The sequence below is a fragment of the Achroia grisella genome, unplaced genomic scaffold (assembly GCF_030625045.1).
Source record: "Achroia grisella isolate CSIRO2021 unplaced genomic scaffold, CSIRO_AGI_Agris_v1 utg660, whole genome shotgun sequence".
NCBI classification, from domain to species: domain Eukaryota; kingdom Metazoa; phylum Arthropoda; class Insecta; order Lepidoptera; family Pyralidae; genus Achroia; species Achroia grisella.
The window spans coordinates 155,125-177,110 of record NW_026712984.1 but is presented as its reverse complement, the minus strand read 5'-3'; the positions used below and the strand labels follow the sequence as shown (position 1 = coordinate 177,110).

The 21,986-nt window shown below is 32.8% G+C and overlaps 1 protein-coding gene across 1 annotated transcript; it reads left to right on the top strand.

Moving 5' to 3' along the window:
* Positions 1-1,659: 1,659 nt before the first annotated feature.
* Positions 1,660-17,377, top strand: LOC131849727 (facilitated trehalose transporter Tret1-like). Its single transcript, XM_059199842.1, has 7 exons — positions 1,660-1,973; positions 7,006-7,235; positions 11,072-11,395; positions 12,244-12,376; positions 13,470-13,687; positions 15,195-15,380; positions 16,632-17,377. Exons 1-7 carry the CDS (start codon positions 1,913-1,915, stop codon positions 16,866-16,868), a joined length of 1,389 nt encoding a protein of 462 aa, XP_059055825.1. The 5' UTR covers positions 1,660-1,912; the 3' UTR covers positions 16,869-17,377.
* Positions 17,378-21,986: the final 4,609 nt, after the last annotated feature.

The window sequence follows — 21,986 nt, the reverse complement described above, 5'->3', positions numbered from 1 at the left end:
GACAATCTTTAATCTAACAAAAACAACCAAAATATACCTATTTACAAAACTAAACAATTTTTCTGATGGTATTACACTCTAAATATCTATATTATGTAATTGTACTATATATACTAATTCTTAATATTATAAACGCGGACGCGTATCTGTCTGTTTGTGGCCTAAATGACTAACGGATCTTAATGAATATAATAATAAATAGCTAATTATCTTTAAATAAATTCAAAACGTCTGTTAAATCATATTTATTGAGCAAAAGCCTAAATGATTATTTGAATGACAACCGTGCATCCATGGGATTTTCACATAATGTTAGATATAGACACCTAATACAAGATTCAAAGAAATTCAATTGAGTTTTTTGCCAGTTCTTCTCAATCGACTGTATACAGAATTAATTAATAATTCAAGAAATAGGCTACGTTCGTTTTCCGGCCAAATCAATACAAGAGAATTAATCATTTGACCCGTTTTCTTTCGAGTTATGATTAGTTCTAAATTTCGAATAATGTATTTTGGGTTGACATAAGAGTATAGCTATTTTTTGAGTAAATATATATAAAACTAACTGTACCCGCGACTTCATCTGCGTAGAATTTAACTTTATTTTAATAAAAAAAAAATGTTCTAAAATAAAAGGTGCTTAAGTTACTCTTTATTATATCAGCTACCTGCCAAAAAAGTCCCGTCAAAATCAGTCCAGCCATTTCAGAGATTAACCGGAACAAACCAAAAAATTGTAAAAAATATTATTTTGGTGTATGTACCGTATTTATATTCATATGCATGCATATGAATATAAATACGGTTATTTCTATATTACAAACAAACACTCCAATTTTAGTTATATGTATAGATAAGTCATTTTAATTAACTAAACGTACTTACTAACTCCAGGACATTTGTGATCAATTTAGCAGATACCTTCGTCAATTTTGTACCGATTTTGATGATTACTTTTACAATTTATTGGGTTTACTTCCCTGTAGATCTTATATACTAATCGATCAACCAATCTTAAAACATCAAACAAGAAATCAAAATATGATAAATTGTACACGTATTAAACACATATAACACATACACATTAGCTCAGTTTGACTTTATAATCCCATACAGGGTATTTTGACCGATTTTCGTATGCCAAAATCTTGAAAGATCTTATATTTGTAAGAGGATCCGTTGGTATCTATAATCGAAGGCGAATACTTTTTTCCGGAACTGAACCGTAAATTATAATTACAACAAATTATAGATTTTCTTGGAAATAAGGTCTAGGGGAAAACCTGTATATTAAGCTACAAGTTACCTACCATTTAAAATCAATAAAATTCTGCATAATAATATGATGAACTTTATGTTATAACAATAAAGTTTAAATTCCTCTAACTACAGTACCGATGCAAACTCAATATAATCAGTCAGTATGCGAACCAAAATAACTGTACATATTCGATATTTCATTTTTAAATGACATTAAACCCTACTGCCTTGAGATACGGACTTATAGATACGTGAGAAGTTCACATAATTAATGGCACTATTACGTGATGTTTAAAAAGCTATGAAGTTGTGTACATATGAGTGGCGTGCTTCATGTTGTACGTTTGCGAATTATATCGTACTGATACGGTATACGAGTACGTAGGTTATAAAACCTGCATGTTTTAGTGTGTCAGACATGACAATTCACACCGTACGCGTATATTAAAATGATAACGCGTATTAAATAAATAATTCACGTAAATTATGACATAAAAGTAAATCAAACATTTATCGCTTGGACACTGGCTTGGAAAATTAAAAAATATATAGTGTCTTTATTAATTCTAAATTCAAAAATATAAAATATAACCTATACGGCAGCGGTATTAGTTTTAATTTTCGTGCTAAGAAATCGAAGTATACAGTCATGGATGGTCGGCGGGAAAATGCAAGAAGTGCCCGGAAACAAATTTTTACTGCTTTACTAGGTGAGTGAAAGTGACATCATTGACCATTTAGTTAACCGACCTTTAAAAAGTAACCTATGTGAGTAAAACTAAAGGTTATGAAGTTCAAATGATTTAGTAGAACTAAATAAATAAATGGTGAACTTCCTTTCAACCTATCGATTATGGAGAGGGTATTGTTAATAATGAGGACAATTGGTTTGGCTTCATTACCAAGAATTTAGAGTCAAATTGAGTTACAAACGGTTTTCTTGGAAATCATCATCATAAATTTCTGTGTCAGAATTGTCTAATTGTAAGTAACCTTCATTCTTCATTCTTCACCTCTGCAACCAGTGTGTATAGTTTATGGGATCATATTATTAGATATTAGAAATGTCCACATATAACAAATTTAGTAATGGATTTTTTTTATTTTCACATGCAGTTCTGAACCAATAACTCACAACAGATTTCCAGAAGAAAGTTCTTTAATTAAACTATTACAGGCAGCTTGGCTAGTTGTACCTACTCTTTTATTTTACAACTAGCTACCCATCCTGACTTCGCATGGGTGTACATTTATTATTATATATATAAACCTTCCTCTTGAATCTCTCTATCAATTAAAAAAACTGCTTCAAAATCCGTTGCGTAGTTTTAAAGATTTTAGCATAGGGACGGCCAGCGACAGCGACTTTGTTTTATACTATGTAAGGATATATTTTGTTTTTATTTTTTTGTTCAGTTTTTAGATTAGTAGAGTGAAAAATCGAAAAAAGTGCAATCCAAGTTCTCTGTATGAATTTTAGTAAACAATAGTACTATTAAATAATAAAGTTACAGGATAAAAATTTGTCGATTAAACTAATTTACTACATTTTTTTTCTGAATAGGGGGATATGAAAACAAATATATTTAGAAAATAATTATGTGTAATAAATGTTATTTATATATTAACTTTAATGTTAATATATATAATTATTACCTCGTCAGAATAACAGGTTTATAATAAGAAGTTTAAACTGGAATAGCTAACGAGCTAACGTTAAGTGGCAACCGTCTTCTGTACATGAAATTCACTACGGTACATTACATCTTCATGTGCTTGATACCACTCATGTGTTGCCATTATGAAAAAACTGAAATGACATGGACCCTGGATCCTATAATTTCATGCTTATCTTATCTTTCGACTGAAACAGCTTATAAACCAAATGTCTTCATGGATACATCAGTTCAACTTTATCAGCTTTGTGTTTGCTAAAGGTGTTCCGATACACATGAAGACGATTACGTACAAAGGGGGAAAGTGATTGTTAGTAATGACTGATAACTCCATTGATAGTAATGTACCATGTCAGGTTGACCTCCACACGGTTTCCCCTGAATATCATCGTGAGAAATTAATGATGACTTTACCACGATGGGCTAACTGACCTGACCTCTTGCTCATCTTATGCTCCACTGGTGCCCCGCCAGCGTAAACTGTTAGCAGGCGGGTGCACCATTCCATTATCATCCATAATATTATGTACGATGTCTACCTCAGTTAAATAAATAAATGAAAAACATAGGTTTTAATATGCGAAATCTGGTCATTTCGAATGTTATATACACTAGAAATGAGAGTCTGCTTGCTTTTAACAATCCCATTGAATTACAATGGTACATATTGTTATCGTTTACAATAAAACAATATAATATCATCGCAATTTTAACAATATTGTTTGTTTCAATAATATAATAGAAAAACATGTCGCTTTTATATAACACATAAAACAAATAGTACATATGAATAATGCTGCAATAAAATGTCTGAACTAGAATGTGCACTTTCCCTGTGCTGTAGAGCAAAGCAAAATATTTTGATATATCATCCTAAAACACGCTCTGATGATGACTAGATAATTCATTTCGTAAGTAAGTAAGTCAATTTAGTAGTAGTAGTAGTAGTAGTAGTAGTAGTAGTAGTTCGCCATATGTACATTTATATATTGTATTTGTGCATTAAAGTTTAAATAAATAAATATATACATAACAATAAAGCCCCAGTGACAGTAGTAGGCTGCACTGTAATAAAAATGTCTTTTTTCAGTAGGCATGCAAATTTTATTAATAAACCTAATAATTACATATATTAATATGTACATTATAACAATTAGATTAATATTACATATTTAAAATTATAGATTATTAACATTATTACAATTATTATTACTTTATTTTTATTTATAATATCAAATTGTATCCACCAAAGTAAACACTACACCATATTCCCGACCCTATTGTAGGCACCGTAATTTTTTTTATGGATTATAGTGGAATGGTGCACCGTCTGCGCTAATGGTTTACGTTGGCAGGGCACGAGTGATAAAATGAGCATGAGGTCAGGTCAGTTAGCCCATCGTAACCGATTTATAACGATGGTTTCCAAGGGGAACCGCGTGGTAACCTGACATGGTACATTGCTGGCAATAAGATCATCTGTCCACATTACTTTCCCTGATCATCTGTCCCTTTCCTCCAGGCGCCGTAATTATAACTGAAAAAAAAAACTAGTTATTTTAATAAAAATCAAAGAGCTGAAAAGATTATTCTGGAAAATCTGTTAAAAAATAAAATTGCCTTGAATTTGATGTTAAGTCATGATTAAAGATTTTTCCTAAATTTATCCCTACCTGAGACTGTCAATTAAAGAAATCCCGGCCCCTAAATTTATGAAAACAATAACGTAACATAGATTTTATAAACTTCTAACATTTATTATGAAAATAATAAAGTTTATATAGTCCAATAAAATTTTAAATTAAACTAGGTATGATGTGACCAGTTTTGGGGCAATATATAAAAATAAGTCCACGTGAATTGCGATATTATTGATGACATATGATTACGATGCAACGCTTTTTGTGCCTATTCGAAATAATATTTTTTATATATTTTATAATTTCTGTATTGATTTAACATTGTCCTATTTTTCATCATAATGTTTGATTGCAGTACACAGATACTTACACTTAAAAATGTTAATGAAGCATAGGAAATACATGGATTTTTTACCGAATATTAATCCAGCCATACATCCTCATAGACTTTCTCATTATAATATTGGTAAAATACAATATAGGTGGGATGTTTACTACAACAATAACGATAGGTGTATTGTATGTATGTACGATGTAATACAAATATAATGTCACAAATTACTAACCTTGTAAGAACCATCTGTTAATACTACCAACAAAACTTGTATATATTTGGCAAATATAAACTCAATACTTTTTCCATTGTATATTGTAAGGAAAATGCCAGAATTGAAATTACAAACAAAGGAACAACAGTGGAAGAACAAAGTCAAATGTTTACCAAACGGCGGTCTAAACTGAAAACTCGAAACATCTTGTGCTCTCCTTGAACTGTTTTATGAACTTTGTTTGATTTTCAACTAAAAAGAAGACTCACTGAATGACAAACGTGCATGGCAATAGTTGTTCATGTACCGGTTTTTCATTTAATCTCAAACATAGGCACCTATGACGAAACGCTACTACACACCCTATGTGGTTGTAGCCCACTCCTGGCACTCATGCATAAACGAAATATCTGTGTATTACTAGTGTATACTCTTTCCCGAGGAGATAAATACCATCGCTCCTAAGTATATCTTTCAATTTTTGTCCCTGATATGTCTAGGCAACGAATTCTGAAAAAGGGCGAGCACAATAGATCTATGTAGATCGCAGTTCTACAGGTACTACAGGTACAGGACAATAGTCTAAACAAACAAATAAAAAAAAATAGGCACCATTAGTACACAATGTTAATAAACTGGCTTATACGATTGAGTTTCTTGCCAGTTCATTTCAATTGAATCTGCAATACATAATGTCAAATTTTTGTATTATATCTTTTTCCCTACCGTTCTTTTCAGTATGCAGATTCAATTGAGCAGAATTAACAAGAAACTGAATAACTGAATTTCTTTTAATGCTTCATGTTAATTATCACCAAAGTCAAATGAAACATGTTGAAGGTACCTAGAAATAAATACCATCAGATGCGCAAACAAACATACTTATTTCTTACCATCCTACTCATAAAAAAAAGACCTGAAAATAATGTAGTGTAATATTTCTTCTCATTCTTTCATTTTTTTATTTCAAATTAAATGATGAAACTTGTTAGGTAATTTTTAACATCCTATTTTTATTTCCTCTACCTAAACGTTGTTTGGAAGAAATTACTATAATCAATCTGTAATTAATTACTCTACTCCTTGTTATTCATCATCAACATCATCATCTCAGCCCGGAAGACGTCCACTGGTGAACAAAGGCCTCCCCCAAAGATCTCCACGACGATCGGTCCTGCACTGCTCGCGTCCAATACCTTCCAGCGATCTTGACTAGATCATCGGTCCACGTCGTCCCTGTTAATTACGTCTGGTTTAATCTATACATCTATACATATAAATAAAATTGCAGTGTCTGTTTGTAATATTGAAATAACCGTTTTATACTACATGCATATGAATGTAAATACGATACATACACCAAATTGTCTGTGTGTCTGTCTGTTTGATCCAGATAATCTCTGAAATGGCTGAGCCGATTTTGACGGAACTTTTTTTGGCAGGTAGCTGTTGTTATAAGGAATACTTAGGAAACTTTTATTTTAGAAAAATAAAGTTAAATTCCACGCGGAATCGTGGGTTCAGCTAGTATAGAATATAATACCTTAGGGCCGATATCCCATACCGATTAAAGTAACGCATTGTAAAGCATCGATATTGTGGTGAATATAACATTTGACACACCACATTTCGCTCGGCATATTTGAATCCAACGTAACAGGAACTGAAGTTAACTCTGTCCATATAATTATTTTTAATCTAATATTGGTATTTCCATTGTTGGAGTTAGTCAAAAATGTAAACTGACTTATTTTTGGCGTCAGCTCGATTTGATATGACGTAACACACATGGCACGAAGCTCTTGTTTTAATAAATAAATATTCTAATAAGTAACATAAAGTCGTGCAATTATTTATGTTATTAATATCTTGTTTCAGCTACAATACCTACCTTCACGTATGGCATACAAATCGGCTGGCTCTCGCCAATGGGCCCCCTCCTAAAGTCTGCTGACACACCAGCTCTAGTACCATTCACGGACAACGCCATCTCGTGGATGGCGGCGGCATTACCACTGGCGGCCATTTGTGGAATACCCTTCTTCAGTTATGCCTCAGATAGATTTGGAAGAAAAATTTGTATAATTGGAGTTTCTTTCCTGTCTTGTGTAAGTAGAATTTAAAATTCCGAATAATTTACAATCGTGTCGGTCTAGCGGTTTTACTCTCACCGTGTCTGTCTGTTTGTTCCGGCTAATCTCTAAAATGGCTCGACCGATTTTGATGGGACTTTTATTGGTAGGTAGCTGATGTAATAAAGAGTAACTTAGGCTACATTTATTTTACAAAAATAAAGTTAAATTCCACGCGGACGAAGTCGCGGTTACTAGTTGTAAATAAAATCATTAAGATGAATACAGTGGATCATTTTAAGGATGTTAATGGCAATCCTGAATATTCCAATTCTAATTGAGGTAACACCAGTCCAGTCACTTAACAATTCACAGAGTAATTAAACACATTATTTGTTGATAAAAGTTAACCTAACGAAAAAGACACAAATAATCACTTGTTAGGTACAAGTGAAGTGATTACGCTTGACGTGACTAACTTGCTGGCACCTCTATTTGTTACCTAAATCTTTGGCGTACTAATCGAGTTTAATATTAAACGAATTTACCCGTTTATTCATATTTTTTTAATTATGCAAAACTGAACGCAACATGGCCTTGCGTATGTCATTATATAGTGTCTGAAACCAAATCCAACAAACCAAAGGTTATCTTCGTGAGAAAACAAACACTGAAACGCGTTTTTTTATAACTGCGATACAATCTAAGTCGACTACTCGACTAATATCTTAATTTAATCTCTCACAATTTTTAAAGATAAACTTTCTTCAAAGTCGGCTCACCTATTTTGCCGCCAAACTGCCTGCTTGGCGGTTGATATATGTAAGTAATAAAAAAAGATATCTCTTTTTTTATATCAATTTAATTTACAAGCCAATACCTCTGGACAATACAAAACTACGTCATCTGATCCTGAAGTAAGCAGAGCTTATGTTATGGGTACTATACAACTGATATAAATACATAGTTCCTTTTTTTTATAGGTTACGGTAACCATTTACAATCAGATGGGCCGTATGCTTTTTTGTCACTTTTGAGGTATAAAAAGAACTTTGTAAAGCTATAATTTTAAACTAATAAAATTTGTACCCTTTTATGAATGACTAGTGGCGCCAACTTCGTAGTATATTAATTGTTTTTTTTTTTAAATTGTAATCCAAGGTGTACTGTACCGTCTTATTACACCTTTTAGTAAGAACTTACAACTGCGTCCGCGTGGAAAAACTTGTTTTTCTAAAATAAAAGTAGCCGTATTTATGTTAATATGCATGTAAAAAAGTAAAAAATCGGTCCAGCCATATTACAATAAAGAGACAGACAGACGAAAATAGTAAAAAAAATATTTTGGTGTATGTACCGTATTTATATTCATATGCATGTAGTAAAAAACGGTTATTACAATATTACAAACAGACAATCCAATTTTATTTATACGTATATGTACATTACTAAGTATTAAAGTATTAGTAAGAATTACTAGATTTTCTAGTAATAATAATAGTGTATGTTACTCAGAGATGATATAGGAATCTAACGGTGAAATATTTTGTTAAATCTATTTAGTACTATTCTATTTTATTCGGCACAGATATACAAAAATACATCTTATATATAAAATTCTCGTGTCACAGTTTTCGTTTATCCTCCGAAACGGAACAAATGAAACTGTGAGCGTATTGAGTAGGTCTTTTCTATTTTCAATTCTTATAATTTTTTTTTTTATAGTTTATAGTTTTTTAAATTAGTGATTATTGCGAAACAAATGAAACTCTTTCTTTTCTTCTTTCAATTCTTATAATTTATAGTTTAAAATGTACCTTCAAAGTGTGTTATGTAATTACCTAACAAACTTACTCATTTACCTACTCGAGGTATTATTTTAAAGTGTCATTATCAGCTAAGATGTAGATGAACTATGTATTTAAATATAATAATATACAAATACATAGCTTTTATAGCAGTTCTTAATTGAGATGATAACATAATCAGGTAATCACAGCAAAATATTACTCCACATTATTATATACAATTACATAGATTAGTTATGTTGTATATATAATATTATATGACATTGCTTGTTATTGAAATGTAACTTTGTTACGGAGGTACGAGTAACTTAAACCTTATCTATACATGCAATAAAGCCGAAAGATGGTGTGAGCATGCTAATCACTGCAACAAATAGTCTGGTCTAAAAATATTTTTACTTATTATAAACCAATGTTTGATGAAGGTATTGCATAAGCTACTTAACATTATATATGCTATTCAACCATTAGTGACCTGAGTGAAAAGATAAAATTAGAAATGCTAAGCGAAAAACCTTGTTGGTAATTCCAGTTATTAAAAAATAAACTATGGGCTTTTTGGGCTGCAGCCAAGGGCCCCATGGATGCAAAGGGCCCCCAGCCCCCACTGAAAACAATAGGCGATATTTAGATTAAAAAAAATACTAAAATATTAAGAAACCTATCATAAGGTTGACAAACCCTGAGAACCATTAACCTATAGATGTGCATCTATCGAACGGAACAGGGAATTCCACGTCACTTGTTTTTGGTCGGTGTATTTTTTTAGTTGAGTATAATTAGGTAGGGCCCTAAGTAGTTTTAGCCCAGGACCCCACAAATTCACGATCCGCCTCTGCCAATATCCGTCTAAATATTAACTCAATATACAGATTCACTTAAGTACACTTTATAGAAAGTCCTGTGCGTGGGTACCTACTTCAGCGACCTCCCTTGTAAGCTATGTTTCAGTTAATGGGTGACATAATGCAATGAAATTATAGAATATGGAGGCGTGAGGCCATGTCATCTGAGTTCTCCGTAATAGAAACGCATTAGAGGTGTCACGTGCATCACATGATAACGTGATGTCCGTAGTAGCACTAAGGACATCATGTAGGTATATAGGCGATGATTACTTACCATCAGGTAGGCCGGTAATTCGTTTGACAATCCACATACATGAAAATGGATTAACTGACAATGTCCAGAAATAGAAATCATTTATTCAAATAAACTTATATTGAAACACTGTTGAATAGTCGTCACGTTTTTTTTTTCAATCTACATGACATACAGAAAGCTGCCTCACAAAAAAAATGGGCAAGAAACTTTCGTGTTGCTCTTTTAAATAATTTAGTTGTTACTTTACATTTTTAAGAGTCGTGTTTGAATACAACCTACCAACTAGCACGAATTTAATTAAATACACAAATAGAGAAAGTCCTTACTAATATCATAAATGCGAAAGTAACTCTGTCTGTCTGTCTGTCTCGCTTTCAAGTCGAAACCACTGAACAGATTTAAATGAAATTTGGTACACAGATAGTCTAGATCCTGACAAAGGACATGGGCTACTTTTTAATGCAAAACAAGGGTTGCAAGGGGTTGAAAGGTTATATGGAAGTATCGTCATTTTACGCGGACGAAGTCGCGGGCGCAGTTAGTATATACAACAAACTGGTTGAATCTCTAAGAGGAAATCAGTCGTAGTGATTAGAGCAGACCAGTCCTTTGAGCAGCACTCGTTCACGAGTATGACGGATGAGACAGCCATCACTGCGCTATATTTAGGGAGCCCAATGACCCGTCCTATAAAAAATATTTTTCCTAGAAATAAGTCTTATTATACTATGTGGTTGTAGCCCACTCATGCTTAAACGAAACACTTTCCATGAGGAGATAATCACTATCGCTCCTAAGAATATCCTTCAATTCTTGTCCCTGACGGGTCTAGATAGCGAACTCTGAAAAAGGGCGAGCACAATAAGTCTAGATGTAGGTCGCAATGCTACAAGTCCATGCACCAGACAATAACCCAAACAACCAAATAAAAATTGTCTTATACTCCTTGTCTTGTTACAGATATCCTGGACCATAAAGCTTACCTTAATTACGCCAACTGCTCTGACCACCGCTAGAGTGATAGCTGGGCTCGCTTCCAGCGGCTGTTTCGTGGTAGTCCCAGTTTATGTGAAGGAAATATCGCAAGACTCGCTGAGGGGAGCGCTTGCGTCGCTGACTATGACCGTGTGCAAGCTGGGAGTGATATTCGTGTACGCAGTTGGCATGTCAGTGTCCTATAAAGCCAATCAAGCGATTTATTTAGCGATTGCTGCATGCCATGTGATATTGTTTTGTTTTATGCCTGAATCACCTAATTATTTACTCAAGATCGACAATGAAGCGGTGCGTGTCTTTTTTTTTGTCGATTATAATGGTATGATGCACCCGATTGCGCTAACATTGGCAAGGCACCAGTGGAGGATGATAGCATGAGCATTAAGTCACGTCAGTCAGCCCGGCGCAGATTCACCAGGAATTAACCGCGATAATTTCTAAGGGGAGGCTATTCTAAAAGAATAAATTGCTATAGCAAGTAATGCGGATAATAACCCCCATTACTAACTATCCCTTCCCCTTTCTTCTATAACTTTATGTTAACTTAGACAAAACGAACAAGTACAATTATATTAGCTGTTTTTACTAATATTATAAACGCGGAAGTTTGTCAGTGTGGATGGATGGATATTTGTTACTCTTTCACGCAAAAACTACGGAATGGAGTTTATTGTAACTTTACAATAATATAGCTTATACATTAAAATAAGACATAGGCTGTAAATTTCACACGATTGAAACTGTGAACACAGCTAGCTTTTATATTATATATAGCTTTTGATAGTATACTCGTCTGTGCGAACGCTACATGCTGGTGGGGCATCAGTGGAAGAAATAGAAATAGAAATAGAAATAATCTTTATTCAAATAAACTCATTACAAGCACTTTTGAATAGTCATATTTTGATTCTACCACTCATTCGGAATGCAGATTCATCACAAGAAGAATGAGCAAGAAACTTGTGTGTTGCTCTTTTTGATGATGATAAGATGAACATGAAATCAGCTCAGTAAGTCCATGGTGGCTAATTCACAGGAAATTAATGTTAGTAATGGTATTTATAATCCCCATGCCCCCAGATGAGACAGTGGCACCCTAAGTTTGATACCTTTATACGGAGAGCTCGCATTTTCAGAAAGCTGCCAAAACAATATGCTGGTTGCGCAGCATGAGTAGAACCAACAAGGTTGTCGTCGAAGAATTATCCAAATTGAAAACTGAGCAATGTATTTACGAAGCCATGCCCAGGGTGACTGTCATGAGTGTTAGTAAGTATTGATTTTATTTGGCTGGAGGCTATTTTATTATTTAAACATTTAGCTTTCGCCAAGAAATATATTTTTAGACTGTATTATATTTTTTAAACTTATGTGTATTTTTACAAGTGAAGTCAAAACGATACACAACTTATATATTCATACATACATAGGTACATACCTACACAAAACATCGAGCGTAAATGGTAAAAAGAAGCATTCATACAAGACCAAAATGAATTATGTCACAGTTAATTTTTTTATTAAAGAGTGCAGAATATTTGTACACATAATGTAAACGTGATATTTAGGTATCATCATTTAATTAAGAATTTCCGATATTTCGACTCTGTTACAAACGTCCTCGCGTGACCAAGATGGCGGAGGATGTAAACAATTATTATGAGCAAACAAATATATCTACCCGCATTTTTAGTGCTTACCTACACAGTCCAGTCCTACCACTACTAGTAAAAACACGACAAAACACACTCATTGTTTCACTTCGACTTCTAAAGCATATCTAAGTTTATACTTATGAAATATGTACAATATACCTAACACTAGATTCCATGTGGTGAACAACTTGAAATAGACTTCCGTATAGATATCGTATTCATGGTAAATATGCCGTTACTATAATGTGTAAACAATCGTGAAAGAAGTTTTAAAAGAGCCAATATTAATTTTTATACTAATGCATTAAATATATTAATTAAATTAATAAGAAACATTACATATATTATCATGTATTTAACAGACTCACACTCGTACATGTACCATACTCCTTTACATAGTCATTGAATTTACCTTAATAAAAAAAATTACACAGTTAAACTTAAATTTAAATGAATTAAAGTCGAATTTCGTTCATCGGGACATCATTAGTAAATATAATTACATGAAATTAGCAGTAATTTTCCTGCCCACTTCCTCATGATGAGAATTATCATTAGTTCTTATTTGATTTATAATTGTGTTAATAGACCTATATGAATAAACATGATATAAATATACAAATATATCAACTCTAATTATAATTTGGTATAAATACTTTTTGTATTTAATATTACTTCCAATTGAATATTATTTGTTAATTGTGCAGTTAGAGATAAAGCAACGTTTTCCGCGCTGCGAGTGACCCTGGTCCTGATGGGGATGCAGACCCTATCTGGGTGTTTCGCCCTTATGAACTATGCAGCGGACGTGTTCCGGCGAGCAGGCACAGAGTGGAGCCCTAACACGCTAGCCCTTTTTATGGGCTCCTTGCAACTAGCTGGATCCTTTTTTACAACTATGTCTATTGAGAAATTTGGAAGGAAGGTACATATATATACGTACTAGGTATGATGTCTTTATTTTGTATGGATAAGGATGGAATGATATATCCGCCTGCGCTAACGCTGGCGATGAAACTGTACCTTTGTGCGCGCTAATACAGAAATAATATAATATTAATAATAGCTTAATTTCAGCATAGTTTTCAATAATGTACTTCAGTTAAAAATTTATGTTTGTGTTATTCCAATTCAAACCATAAAAGTTATACAGATACGAAGTTGCAGCTCAGCTAGTGTTGCAATATAAATAATAATATCCCTAGACAATTTACACAACGCCATCTAGCGCCAAGCAAAGCAGAGCTCGTTAAGCTGAGACACCAGACAACTCATATAAATACATAGATGTATCTTCTTTTTAGTACATGCATATTATACATAGAAAACAACCATATACAAACATTATAAGTATAGTAACTTATGTCTACAAATGTTTGTACCGTGCGAGAAATCGAACCCGCGACCATCTGATTACTGAAGATCGGTGTGCTAACCCGCTAGATCATGGAGGCCGTCAAAATTTTACGTCATATATAATTTTCTTGTAAGTTATCACGTAAAAATATAAGCCGCTATTGTACAAAATGATGACTTCATAATAATAAAGATGCACAACTGTGTTTGTAGGTTCGATATATTCTCATTGATATGCCGAACGTGTATTGAACAAAAATGTTTTATTAATCAGATATAGTCAGTCCTATATTACAATCGTAACTTCATTATCAAGTAAATTCAATGGTAAAATACCGTCTTATCCCTATTCTCCGATCCTCGTCCAATCAAACGGGGATCAAAATTACTACAGCCTAAGCCGAGGTTCGAACCCCTAGCGGTGTCCTCAGACTAAAGTTGGCCGTCAGCCGCTCTATAAGTCCTTCTGCGGGTTTGGAGTGCCATCTGCACTCGCCTTATATGGTCCGGTGAAGCTGAAAAACCAACTGCATTAGAGTAGTCCGAAAAAAAAAACAAATTAATAAATATTTTTTCTTTCTTCTGATGTGACAACTCGAGTTGTGCTGAATTCGAGTTAACTCGAGTTGAATTCTCTCGACTCGAGTTGGGACAATTCAACCGGTAAATGATCGATCTTAAAAGGAAATCCCTTGTTTGCATTTTCGAATCGCCAGTGAGTGGACGTGTAAAATGTAAGAAATGCTCAGATTAATTTCACTTCATTCACTCAAATAGGAAAAGTTCACCTGCAGCCATGCATGCGCTCCATAAGTCCTGCCGCGGGTTTGAAGTGCCACTTCCCATGCTCGCCCCCTATATGGTTCCGCGAAGCTGCCAGCTGCGGCCAACATTTTTTCACAATTTTTCTAATTTCGAAAAACTTTTCTTTCAAACTGAATTTCAACTCGAGTTAACTCGAGTCATGTCTATTACGAGTTAGCACATCTCTACTCTAGTGAGAACAATCTATAATCATGCTAGTGATGTATTCTTACAACAATATTTGTGTTTATAGTTGTAATATTGTTTTTCAGCTACCCCTAGCTTGTAGTTCACTATTGGTGTCCATCTGCATGGCCACGCTGGCGACCTACTTCCTGCTTGGTAGCGAGTCAGTACGATGGTTACCTGTTACGGCCGTCTGCGTCTGTATCCTGGCATACGGCGCTGGATTAGCACCTGTCCCAATGGTGGTTATGGCAGAAGTATTCACATTCCAGGTTAGTCTTCTAAATTCTATACAGATAACATTAGTACAGATAGAATAGAAATGATCTTTGTACAACTTATGTAGGTTGTACAAATGGGCATGTAGGCTTAAAAATGTTCATGAAACTGTTTTACAACTTCCCATGTTTAAACTTAAGGACAACTTTATGGTTCCATTCTATGTAACATTTAGTGAGTTTAACTTTCTGAAGAATAGGCTGCGTCACTGACAAGCTGGACATGTTAACATTGCTACCTACAAAACATTAATGGTTTTTTTAAATTTCGTATTGTACTTATATTGAATTTTATATTTTAAAGAATAATAATTTAAAATGGCTTAAAAAATGTACAATCGTGACGTAGCGGTCAACGATCTTTACTCGAGCATTGATTTTAATTTGGTAACTACTTTTTGAACGTAGTTTTGCGTTAGAGCATTATGTCTTTTACTATACTCTTTTACTTTTGACGACCTCGGTGGTCTAGCACACCGCTTTACGTCCGATGGTCGCGGGTTCGATTCCTCGCACGGCACAAACATTTGTATTCATGAGTATGATTGTTTGTATTGGTCTGGGTGTTTTCGTTACGAATAAAAAAAATCTATGTACTTGTATCAGTTATCTAGTACCCGTAACACAAGCTTTAGATAGCTTAACTTGGGACTAGATGGCGCTGTGTGAATTGTTCTGAGATTATTATTAATATTATTATTATTCCTATAGTAGTGATCCCTTATGGACTCTAATAATCTTAAATTCGAATATTAATACTGAATAACTTTGCTACCGGATTTATTTTTATTTTTATTTACAAAATACCTCAGTCAAATATGAACATGACATGTGTTGAGTTCAACACTAAGTCGATTAATGATAATACTTCTAATCAGGGACATTATGGATATGAAATTTCGGATACGGATAAACTTCGAATATAGAAATGATTAATATACCGGATACGGATGCGAATATGAAATTAATTTAGATCATCCGTTAGTTTCGGATAAATTCAGTTACGGATATTAATTGTTTAAGGAATTAAAAAATAGGTAATAACGTGTCCGATCTGAAACTTTTATTTCGGATTCGGTTACGGTTACGGAGCATCCCTACTTCTAATTATGACATCTGGTAATACAGTCGTCTAGAATTAAACATATGCTCTATAATATTAAACTAATCAATATTAACAGGTGTAAATCACATGTAGTTTATATGTTTAGATCATAGATTATTTTGTATTTCATGTTATTCCAGATGCGCGCACGCATGGCGGGTGCTTCTATGGCCTTCTCATTCTTCTGTAGCTCCATGACGGTTCTATTTTACACCCCAGTGGCTAACCAGTTTGGGGAATATGTGGTGTTCTACACTTTTGCAACTGTAACTCTACTAGGCGTGTTTTACACGGTGTTCTGTGTGCCAGAAACGAAAGGCAAGAGTCTAGACGAGATACAGAGTTATTGGAAGAAGCCGGAAACTGTTTTTGTATGACGAATATATGACGTCCATTGTCGCGGAAAAAGACATTGTTTTTGTTATGTAATTGTGAGTTTGTTAATGCCGTTATGAGAGGAAGAGTATGGTTAATGTAGAATTATTTCTTTTAATTTTATTCACATATAAATATATATTTTCTACTTGTAAGAAGTGTATCTTACGTGACTCATCAGAATTGGTAACAAAGCAATAAATAAATAGATAAGTACATTTAATGTAACAGGATATTTACCGTAATTTATTTTGTGAGCTCCAGATATTTCGAGGGTATTACAAGTGAGGTAGATGTAAACAATTATTACTGACAGATCTACCTATTCACCATATATCAACACACTTTCTTAGTCTTTCTACGTAGTTATTATCACAAAAATATATAGTCAAGAAAATACACATACATATTTAAAAATCAAAGTCCCAAGTCACGTCCACACTGACGCGATAATCTAATGAACAACTGAATCGTTTTATCATGCGGTTTTTATACATCTTTTTTGTATAAATTAATTTAGATACCCACGCGAAGCCGGCCACAGTCCCTTATAAGATCTTACAGATATAAACCTATATATATAATTACGGTAAACATTTCGTTACAAAACAATCGTAAATAACCATGAAAAAAGTCTATATCTAATAAAAAAAACTATTTATTTATTTATAATGTCAGGTATAGGTGTTTTTATTATTTTAAGTTAGCTGAATATATTTATGAATTAGTGCGTAACACTTCGAGTAGTACAAACAACGCCAGCTACTAATACCAAATGAGAAATTGCTTTAAAAATATATGAAGTGTATGTATACTCGTATCTAGACATACATTTGTTGATTATAGTTCTTATTTAGAAATAATAAGTAGAAATTTTAAACCTCGAATTAAAAAGAAACTAATTATATTGCAGCCAAGAACTATCTCGATTACGCCAGTAATCAAACAATATTTTGTTACATTCGTTGTATTAAACATAAATATATTGTGATGTATCAAATAAGTCTTAGACTGTTTAAAATGCATTTTATAAGCTACGTCCATAGACGAAAAAGACTTTAATTGTTATTATTTGTATAAGGCTTATACTTGCGCAAAAACATGACTAAGGTGCATCCTAGAAATCCAATTTGCATATAACACAAACAAAAATTAAGAAATATAAACTTCAAATCTTTCTTCTAAAAACTTTTTATTTATTTACCACAGTTTAGTTATAAGCGCGCATTCAGAGACAATGTCGAAATGCATCTGACCTTGAGTGTGCGTAATCTGCTGAGATGGAATTTAAATTCCAGGGTACAGAGACACGACAGCTTAGTCCTTAGAAATGGCAAGTCAAGAGGTGCCATTCATGTACGCAGGGTTAGTCATCAAGACAGTCAAAATCCAACTAGAAATCCATATAGAATGTTCGTAACGGAACCACTTTCATTAAGAGCCAAATTTAAAATCTGTAAGCAAAGATTTCTTCATACTAAATTGATATTACGGCCATGTAGTTAGCATTAAGATTTAAAATGATTATAGAATTAGAAAACAAAAAATAATAAGTAATGCAGTATTAGTGATATACAAGTAAAAAAAAAATGTACAGCCAGTGTCCAGATGAGTTGGAGCCGGGTCACAGGAGTTCACTGCATCTCTAATTATTTTTATGACATAAGAACTCATTGTGCGCCTGCAGATGTTGGATAAATGCGCGTCGTATATGACTGTAATTAGTGTACAATAAAAAACTTGATTTAATTGTGTTTATTATTTTATTTTAATACATAACTACAGAGAATCATCACTGCAACGTGCGATCGTGTCGCGCGTCGTTTTACAGACACTTTTTGGTACACTTAAAATAAACTTGAAATCAGCCAGCATTTAAACAAAACTGTGCAAAAGGGACAGACATAAACAATATATAGTGAACATTAGTTTTAGCAACAAATTGCAGACATATGTAATGTACATTCAAATTACCATAGCATATATAACGTTGGTATTTTGAAATTAACATTATTCTATTACGGACTTTCCAACGCGAAGTAAAATTATATTATTGTTTGCTGACACAGTGGAAACTCGATGAATTCAATTTATGTTTAAAATAGATTAATTCACACATTATTAACTCATGTGTTTGTTGAATAAATCCAAATTAAAGTTATCAACCAAAATCGATGTTCATATTACATACTTTCGTACTTATGCATGTCCATACATACCTACATTTAAACCCGGCAGACAATTCTGAAATCGAGTTTTCACTGTAATATTCATTAATGCAAAGATAACTTTAAACAAAACCAAATAATGATAATTGAACGCAACCTTTTGCATTGTAGTTGAACATGTCCTATATGTAACAGATTTATAACGAGGAATACCGTAGCATTTAATTCCCTTAATCACGTATACATTATAATATAAATTACCAAAATATTTATCCCAGGCCATATAAAGGGCAAGAAAGCTAGATTACAAATTAAGTTGAATTGATTCATGTCGAATATTTTAAATTTTGCAGAAATAATTTGAATGAAATTATATTAGAAATATTTTGTGTAGGTTTAAATGTGATTGATCACACATTGTTATAAAAACAATGCACGGCGTATATAAGTAAGTGCGTAACGTTGAAATCCAACAAAATCAATAAACAAATTAAATACTTCCTTGTAATAGATATAGAGTCATGGTTCACAATGGGTCGTTTGATTATCGTTTTGCTAGACATTCTTTCCGGACACATTAAAACTAAAATGTTCTACAACGCTAGAACAAAGTCATTTAAATTCTATTTACAATAGCAATATGGACTCGATTAGTTTTGACTATTATGTAATTAGATATTACAAAAATTGAGGGGCCGTCGTGCTATCTCGTTCTTTCTCGTGTATATGAACATGTTTCGTTATTCACTTTCAACTTGTCATGAACTTTGTATTGTAATCGATAAGTGTTCACTTTGGACTCTTCTTTTCCAACTACTACTTCTATTGATTGAAGTTGTCTTTTACAATTTCACCGGCGGGGGCCGGATAAGACGGAGATTGAATAGGGCACTCCAACCCCTGGAAGAACTTGTGGAACGGCTAAAGGCCAACTCCTGACTGACGGATACGACTTTAGTCCTAGAACCCTATCTCAAGACGTCGTAATTTCGATCTCTGTTAGAATATAACATGTATATAAGGGACCTTGTTCTAGCGATACAGATTAAATACAACAAGAACTGTGTCTCTAACTTTTCAATGCACGGAACCCTCCCACAGGGTCCGATTTAATTATACATTCTAAAAAATTAGATAAATCGACCGGTCGATTAAATATAACTAAAACAACGCGCAAACAAACATTATGAATAAAACTTAAGATAAAAAAAAACTATAATACAGACTCATCTCTCTATGTGTACGTACATATCACAAATATAATGTAATGCCTTTACTTGAATTGATATATACATAGCATATTCATTTGTGTAGTATGATATTTTTAAATATGCACTGATTAATCTCCACAAACAGACATTGAAAAATTCGCTATCTGTCTCTGTGTAACTGAAAGTAAATTGCTTAATTAAATAATAATTATATTCTATATAATTACTTTTATATAACATTATTAAAAAGATAGCTATTGTGCATAAACTAAATAAATTTTGAAAAACATTTCCAATGCTATGTATATAAATAAATACATTTCTAGAAATAACTGCTACTGTATAAAGTTGTTTATATAATTACGTACAACTTGCTACGATTCAAAGTTATATCAATAGTATTGTAATATATATTTTGAGGCTAATGGTCGTGTACATTATATTCGTGAAAATGTAAACAACATCCATTTTGTCACATACATCATTAACTTCTATACTATCATATCCATAAGACCGTTGCCCGTTCAATAGCGGATAACGTTTGACTGCTCTCATAGACAAGGAACAAAGAGAATTCCATTTCTAAACACGTTTATGATTAGCGTGTAATTTTTGATTTACCAAAGAAAATGTAAACAGAGAATGAGGTGCCGAGGTGCCACCTCATTTCATTCATTCTGATACAGACTGTAAAATTAACACATTTAGAAATAGATTCTCTTACCAGTTGTCTATGTTACAGATTATATATTTGACCGTTTAAGTGGTATGCGATTATTCGGGATCGAGGGACCACAGTCATTTTTATTGGTGTCCTTAAATCAAACTGCGTGTGACGCGATGAAAATCAACAAAACCTTACAATAATTATGTCTATAATCTGTAAGTGTTCTTTATGGACTTGATATAAAATGTTATATTAGTTATCCGTTTTGTTTTTATAAGTAAGAGTATATTGCAATGATTGGTTGTAATACAAAAATGTCTATTGTTACAAAATATCGGGATCACATTTATTATTGTTGATATAAACAATGTACATGTATATATAATACACAGTACACATAATTATGTATTATTATAATTCGTTAGTATTTCGAGTAACCTTTTTGAATATTGTATCAATTTTGCAGATTACTAGATACCTTTTAATATCCAATGTACAAATAAGGAATAAAATTATTATTTAATTATTTATATAGATTTTGAATAAAATGTTAACATTAGGGATAAAGAAGTTAAACCTTGATGAATTTGTTCAATCATTTACATCTTTTAATGTATGATATTGATTTCCAATGGAATACAAATACTGTAATTGTTTTGAATCGAGTTTTTATAGAATTAATATAATATATCCAAAGACTCCATAATATACAACAAGACTATACTTCTATATATTTATTATCATATTATGAGGTATATGCATTGAGATAAATTTTATAACTATCATGCTATAATCATGACTCGATCAAGAAAGCTTATAATATTGTACTATATACATTAATATTTTGGTGAGCGCGAAATGTTATTGAAAATACTATAATTTCCAAACTAAGTAAGGAAATTTAGTGAACTTAATAATAATAACTCTTTATTGCGCACAGAGAATAATTACAAAGGTAAAAACAGTATGACACAAATAAAATAACATGTACAGAACTTACGTTTTGTTATTTTACTCTGACTAGTGCGACGCAATTAGCCAGCAAACTGTAGGAATATATCGAAACAATGTCGA

What these genes read in the sequence shown, in the direction of transcription:
- LOC131849727 (XM_059199842.1), top strand. Translation starts at nt 1,913, where the DNA reads ATGGATGGTCGGCGGGAAAATGCAAGAAGTGCCCGGAAACAAATTTTT. An exon ending in GAGTTTCTTTCCTGTCTTGT is followed by an intron (nt 7,236 to 11,071) that starts GTAAGTAGAATT and finishes GTCTTGTTACAG; the next exon opens with ATATCCTGGACCATAAAGCT. An exon ending in TCAAGATCGACAATGAAGCG is followed by an intron (nt 11,396 to 12,243) that starts GTGCGTGTCTTT and finishes TCGCATTTTCAG; the next exon opens with AAAGCTGCCAAAACAATATG.